Genomic DNA, 7,464 nt, shown 5'->3' with positions numbered 1-7,464 from the left:
GGCACAAAGATCTCTTTCAGGGAAGGCAAAGAATAGGCCAGCCTATTTAGGTCCAGGAAGGCTGTATGTCAAAGCCTCCCCATAATGCTTGTCAGGGAAGGGCAGAAATTCCCACTGTCGAAAGAATGCGCAAGGAGTCGACTTGCCGGATTGACGAGCAGATTAAGACGCAAGCAGGAAATGAGATTGTATGTTTGGAACACTGACACCTGTTTGGCTGCTCCGATTTTCCCATCGCTAGAGAAAACCACTTTGATCCAACAGAAGGCCAAATCCGTTTGCCTCTGTCTTGCTATGCAGGTCGATCTCTTGCCTTCCACTCTGTCACAACAGCAAAAGGAAAGCAGCGACAGTTCTGGGGTGTGTGTGAGCATGTGATCTGCTAACTATTTAAGCACTTTGATATCCCCACTGATTGCAATGGGAGAGATGTAATCAATCAGTCAGTTACTTCCTTTAATTCATTACTCTACCCTAAGTCCCCAAAGAGGCTAACATACAATGCAATTCAAAATTAAAACAATACAACCATCAACTGAAACACCTTCACATCAGGAACTGTATGTTCTCCAAGCAATGTCCAACACTTCCTCAAGGGCATCCAACTGGATCAAGTCGGGCAAAGTGTCCCCAAGGTGCTCCATCTTTGCTCCCAGTGTGGAAGGGATTGTCACTCCCGCATTGGCCTTTTCAGCCACACTAGACGCTGTTCCAGAACCACTTTTCAGAGCGCAATACTATAGTCTTCTGAGACTGAAGGATGCCAATGATGCATGAAAACCCGAAGTGTTAGCAGCAAATGCCCTTAGTTTTACCATCAACACTGTTTATGAGGTTTCACCTGGATGACATGGTCTTTCTTATTTCTCCCACACCAATATGGACACCCAGTCATGGGAAAATCCCCTCAGGAGTGGCATCAGGGGTTGGCCAGCATGAGCACTGGCCAAGAGCCCAAGATCACCTGAGCACACACACCCCCTTTACCAGGCCAGGTAAATGTATAGGTATACATATATAGGTATAGGTATCCTGAATGTATAGGTAGTGCCCAGTCTGCTGTTGGGGGATAGATAGGGACAGTGCTAGCTTATCCATTCCACCACCTGAAGTGGGTTGCATTGGCGATAGATTGCAAGTAACACTACTTCTACTACAGCATGACTGACAGCTAATCTAGCCACTGGGAGCAGTGCATTCTGGGCCAATCTGCACCCATTTCCTACCAATTAATGATGTATTCTATGCAGAGGTTACAAACAGAGTCAGGACCCACTGGTGGGTCACGACCTGTTTTTGGTGGGTCGCCAAAGGGTGATCGAAAGATCAGATAACTCATTGCCTTAAGCCCCGAGGCTATTCAAAACTCAGATACACTGCAAAGAGCTCAGCTCCTGCAGTTTGCAAGATTGCCCTGTAAGGAGGTGAGCTCCTGAAGTTTGCAAGCACGTGTAAATATAGGGAGATAAATGTTTGAGGGTCTTTTTCGGGTTATTATTACTCACAGACAGACAGACAGACAGACAGACAGACAGATAGATAGATAGATAGATAGATAGATAGATCTCCTTTTTAAAAGTCTGGTAAACCTCGAAAGAGTGTTGCTTAAAAAACTGGGTCCCAGTGCTAAAAAGTTTGGGAACCACTGTTTTCACTGTTTTACGAAATGCTCAGCTTTCCAGAAGAATATCCTGTATTTTGAGAGGTATTATTATTGTAATTAGGAAGTTTTCAAGCAAATTCGGACAGGGGACTAGTAAAAAAGGAGCTGAAAGGGAAAGTCAGGAGGGTCATACCTTTTCAGAGAGCAGGGAGATTATTTAAAACCACAGAAGTTCTGCTAGAATGTATCACACTCAATGGGAAAGACCAGCTCCAGGAGGATGCCACACTGGCTCCCGAGGCAAGTCAAGGAAGCTATAAAAGACAAGAAGGCTTTCTTCAGAAAATGGCAGCCTTGCCGAAACGAGGAGAACAAAATGGAACACAAAACATAAGCTGACAATAAGGCAGTGGTTCCCAAACTTCATCTGGGTCACGACACCCCCACAGTCTCTTCTTCCCAGCTGAGCTGGGCACCGCCATTGTGGATCTCACACAGTCTTGTGACAGCTGTGCCTGAACTGATGGCCTCAGGGAGGGAGTCTGAGGAACTGCATCAAATGCAAGTGACATGGGATGAGGTAAGGACATAAGAACGTAAGTAGAGCCCTGCTGGATCAGGCCAAAGGCCCATCTAGTCCAGCTTCCTGTATCTCACAGCAGCCCACCAAATGCCCCAGGGAGCACACCAGACAACAAGAAGACCTGCAAGGCTTCCTGGGAATTGTAGTTAAGAACATAGGAAGAGCCCCACTGGATCAGGCCATAGGCCCATCTAGTCCAGCTTCCTGTATCTCACAGCGACCCACCAAATGCCCCAGGGAGCACCCAGGACAACAAGAGACCTGCATCCTGGTGCCCTCCCTTGCACCTGGCATTCTGAGGTAGCCTATTTCTAAAATCAGGAGGTTGCACATACACATCATGGTTTGTAACCCGTGATGGATTTTTCCTCCAGAAATTTATCCAATCCCCTTTTAAAGGCATCTATGCCAGATGCCATCACCACATCCTGTGGCAAGAAGTTCCACAGACCAACTACATGAGGTCCTAGAGTGTCCTGACAAATTAAAAATCAATAATCTCTGGGTCCACATAGCATCCACTCAATAGTTCTTAAGGAACTTAGATGTGAAATTGTGGGTCTTCTAACAAAAATATGTGACGTCCTTAAGTATGCCTCAGTATGATAGTACTTGAAGATGGTCAATGTAGTGCTAATACTTAAGAAGTATTTTAAGAAAGGGCCAGAAAATTACAGGCCATCCAGGTAAACCAGCAGAAGTCATAATTCAAGTTAAAATTATTAAGCTCAGAGAAGAATGTGCGTTGCTGAAGGAGAATAAAATGACTAATATTAATGTCTTTATACAAATTGATGGTAAGGCCACACCTGAATTATTGAGTCCAGTTCTGGTCACCACATCTCAGAAAGGATATAGTGGAAATGGAAAGGGTGCAGAAGAGAGCGACCAAAATTATTACTGGGCTGGAGCACCATCCTTATGAGGAAGGGCTACAGCATTTGGGGCTCTTCAGTCTAGGAAAAAAGCGCCGGAGGGGGGACATGATTGAGACGTACAAAATTATGCAGAGGATGGATAGAGGGATGTTCTTCTCCCTCTCACACAATACCAGAACCAGGGGACATCCACTGAAATTGGATGTCTACAGGGTTAGATCAGATAAAAGAAAATATTTATCTATTCAATGTGTAATTAGTTTTTGGAACTCCTTGCCACAGGATGTAGTGATGGCATCTGGCCTGGATGCCTTTAAAAGGGGATTGGACAGATTTCTGGAGGAAAAATCCATGATAGGTCATAAGCCATGATGGGTATGTGCAACCTCCTGATTTTAGAAATAGGCTACCTCAGAATGCCAGGTGCAAGGGAAGGCACCAGGCTGCAGGTTTCTTGCTGTCTTGTGTGCTCCCTGGGGCTCTTCTTAGGTTCTTATGTTCTTAAAACCTAACACAGTATCCCAGATGTGGCCACACCAGTGACAAACAGGAACACTGTTATATATGTGTATTGGCAACCTTCAGTCTCGAAAGACTATGGTATCGCGCTCTGAAAGGTGGTTCTGGCACAGCGTCTAGTGTGGCTGAAAAGGCCAATCCGGGAGTGACAATCCCTTCCACACCGGGAGCAAGTGCAGTCTGTCCCTGGTCTGTCTCCCTGGCTATGGGCCTTCCTTCTTTGCCTCTTAGCCTCAGACTGTTGGCAAAGTGTCTCTTCAAACTGGGAAAGGCCATGCTGCACAGCCTGCCTCCAAGTGGGCCGCTCAGAGGCCAGGGTTTCCCACTTGTTGAGGTCCATCCCTAAGGCCTTCAGATCCCTCTTGCAGATGTCCTTGTATCGCAGCTGTGGTCTACCTGTAGGGCGCTTTCCTTGCACGAGTTCTCCATAGAGGAGATCCTTTGGGATCCGGCCATCATCCATTCTCACGACATGACCAAGCCAACGCAGGCGTCTCTGTTTCAGCAGTGAATACATGCTAGGGATTCCAGCACGTTCCAGGACTGTGTTGTTTGGAACTTTGTCCTGCCAGGTGATGCCGAGGATGCGTCGGAGGCAGCGCATGTGGAAAGCGCTCAGTTTCCTCTCCTGTTGTGAGCGGAGAGTCCATGACTCGCTGCAGTACAGAAGTGTACTCAGGACGCAAGCTCTGTAGACCTGGATCTTGGTATGTTCCGTCAGCTTCTTGTTGGACCAGACTCTCTTTGTGAGTCTGGAAAACGTGGTAGCTGCTTTACCGATGCGCTTGTTTAGCTCGGTATCGAGAGAATGAGTGTCGGAGATCGTTGAGCCAAGGTACACAAAGTCATGGACAACCTCCAGTTCATGCTCAGAGATTGTAATGCAGGGAGGTGAGTCCACATCCTGAACCATGACCTGTGTTTTCTTCAGGCTGATTGTCAGTCCAAAATCTTGGCAGGCCTTGCTAAAACGATCCATGAGCTGCTGGAGATCTTTGGCAGAGTGGGTAGTGACAGCTGCATCGTCGGCAAAGAGGAAGTCACGCAGACATTTCAGCTGGACTTTGGATTTTGCTCTCAGTCTGGAGAGGTTGAAGAGCTTTCCGTCTGATCTGGTCCGGAGATAGATGCCTTCTGTTGCAGTTCCAAAGGCCTGCTTCAGCAGGACAGCGAAGAAAATCCCAGTGTTATATTAGCAGTGTTATTCTCAATTCCTTTCCTAATGATGTCCATGACAGAATTTGCTTTCTTCCAAGCTGTCACCCACTGTTTTAATTTAAAACTTAAAGCTGGTGTTTTAATTTAAAACTTAAATTGTTTAAGAAAGGCTGTGTTTTGCATTTAATTTGGATGTTCTAACACCAAAAAGGCGGCTTTTTGTGTGTTTTTAACAGAAAAAAACCACACCCCTAGGCAGTGGTGTAGCTAGAGGGGGTGCAAAACTAAGTTCTGCAGGGAGCCTCACCACAGTGTGCAAGGGGTCCTACCCCTCCCCTTTGGAGCCTTGGGGGGAGGCATTTGCTGCTTCCCTGGGTCTTCTTTGGCATCCCCCTCCTTTTTGCTCCCCCCCAATGGCTCCAAAGGGGAGGGGCCGCTTGTACACTGCAGTGAGGCTCCCTGCAAAACTTAGTGCTTTGCCCCCCACCTACCTACACCACTGAACACTAGCAATAAATCTAATCTGGGTTTATTACTCTATGTGTGCGTGCATTTACCTCTGTTTTACTCCCCTGCCTGGAGTGATTCTGAAGGGGAGGGGGAGGCTCCCTGCAAAACTTAGCCCTTTGACCCTCTCCCAGCTACGCCACTGAACACTAGCAACAAATCTAGTCTGCGTTTATTCCAGAGTGTGTGCGCGCGCGCGCATTTGCCTGTGTTTTACTTCCCTGCTTGGAATGGCTCTGAAGGGGGAGGCTCCCTGCAAAACTTAGTGCTTTGCCCCCCTCCAGCTACGCTACCGCCCTAGGCTTCCAAGAAGGGCATCGGAGGGGCAGGAAAGAGTTAAGGGTCCCCTCCCAGGGCTTCCCCTCCTCCTCCCGGAGCTGCAGGGAGGGGGAGGGGGCGGGGGCGGGGGCGAAGCGCTGCTGTCCCTGCCCGCAGTTTGCAGCGGTGCCCCGGCAACGAGCAGCGGAGGCGGATCGAGCCACGAGAGAGGAGAAGATGCGCCGCCGAGCATCCCCAGCGCTCTGGGTAGTAAGCTGGGAGTGGACTCCGATGGGACTGACTTCTGAGTAGACCTTTTCCTGGGAGTAAGCTGCAGGTGGAAAAGAATGGGGCTGACTTCTGGGTGGACCCTTTCCTGGGAGCAAGCCCCTTGGAACATAATGGGATTTACTTTTGAGTAGACCCTTTCCTGGGAGTAAGCTGCATGGAGTCGAATGGGAGTGAGTAGGACCTTTCTTGAGAGTAAGCTGCATGGATTCTGATGGACTGACTTCTGAGTAGACTCCTTCCTGGGAGTAAGCTGCATGGACTCGAACGGGACTGGCTTCTGAGTAGACCCTCTCCTGGGAGCAAGCCCCGTGGAACATAATGGGACTGACTTCCGAGTAGAGCCGCCTGGGCTGCAGGACCTTGCCCGGGGGTGATGGCCGTGCAGGCGGCGACCCTCCACCCGCATCATCACCCCCACCTCGTGCCCTTCTGCCTGGCGGGGGACCTGGGCGGCTTGGAGAGGGGCTACGGCGGGGACGGGGCGGCGGCGGCAGGAGGAGGCGGCGAGCCGGGGGACCTGCTGAGCTTCATCGACTCGGCCTGCAGCAACATCAAGCTGGCCCTGGACAAGCCGGGCAGGTCCCGGAGGAAGGTGAACCACCGCAAGTACCTGCAGAAGCAGATCAAGCGCTGCGGCCCGGGCTTCCTCCGGGGGGCGGGGGCAGGAGCCGCTGCAGGGGGCGCCCCCGCCGCAGGGGGGCAGCAGGAGGCGGCTCCGCACCCGCCCGGCGCCAGCCACCCCAGGCGCACTCCTGCGCCCGCCTCCGCGTCGCCCCCCAGCGGCGGAGCAGCGCCCTGCAAGCCCCCGGCCCGGCGCGAGGCCAGCGCGCTGCAGAGCCGGAGCCTGGCGGCGCTCTTCGACTCCCTGCAGCCGCAGGCGGGCTGCCCCCTGCTGGCGCCCGGGGGCGGGCAGGAGCCGGGCCCCAAGAAGCTGCCCCTGCGCCACCGCAACCTGCCGCCCTCCTTCTTCACCGAGCCCGCCCGCAGCAGAGCCGGCACTGCAGCGCCCAGCACCGGCTTGAAGGACCCGGAGGAGCTGCTGGAGCTGCTGGGCGCCCCCGATTACGGCAGCCTCCTGCCCGAGCAGCCTCCCCCGGACACGCCCGTGGGGTTCCCCCGGCTGCCAGCCTCGGATCTGGGCTTGGAGCAGCCCCTCTATGAGACCCTCCCTCCGCTGCCCCACTTGCTGTACCCCGAGCTCCCCCTGCGCCCCCTACCAGCCCTCTATCCCGCCGCCTCTGACTCGGTGGAGAACAACAGCCCTGTGGGGTCGGCCCCCTTTTCCCCCTTCTTCCCTGACTGCCCCCTCCCACCTCCCCCAGCCATGCCCTATGACTATGCCCCAGGGTACAGCCGAGGGGGCCCTTATGCCAGCCTCTAGGGTGCGGTTTGGAGGAGGGGGCTTGGAGTAGGTTGGCAAACCCCTGAAGGGAGGGGTACTTGGGAGTGATCCATCGGAGTGGTACTGAATGGACACTGGATACCCCGATTGCCTTCCAAATGGCCACCAGCCAACACACTGTGGGCATCTCTCTACCATTGCCTGTTCTCCCTGTTGGTATCTTGAGGACTACAGTTCTGGGAGGAGGGCTGTGGGTCGTGAAGTGAAGCCTGAGAGTGCAATCCTATGCTTGTCTATTCAGATCATGTGCAGAGTCAAAGGGGGG

At 52.1% G+C, this 7,464-nt stretch overlaps 1 protein-coding gene across 1 annotated transcript; it reads left to right on the top strand.

Annotated features, from left to right (window-relative positions):
- Positions 1–6,170: 6,170 nt before the first annotated feature.
- FAM181B (family with sequence similarity 181 member B) lies at positions 6,171–7,178 on the top strand. Its single transcript, XM_066619476.1, has one exon. The coding sequence runs from the start codon at positions 6,171–6,173 to the stop codon at positions 7,176–7,178; it is 1,008 nt and encodes a 335-aa protein (XP_066475573.1).
- The last annotated feature ends 286 nt before the right edge of the window (positions 7,179–7,464 follow it).

This window comes from Tiliqua scincoides, chromosome 3 (genome assembly GCF_035046505.1).
Source record: "Tiliqua scincoides isolate rTilSci1 chromosome 3, rTilSci1.hap2, whole genome shotgun sequence".
NCBI lineage: Eukaryota > Metazoa > Chordata > Lepidosauria > Squamata > Scincidae > Tiliqua > Tiliqua scincoides.
This window is presented reverse-complemented; position numbering and strand designations above follow the sequence as displayed.

What these genes read in the sequence shown, in the direction of transcription:
- FAM181B (XM_066619476.1), top strand. Translation starts at nt 6,171, where the DNA reads ATGGCCGTGCAGGCGGCGACCCTCCACCCGCATCATCACCCCCACCTC.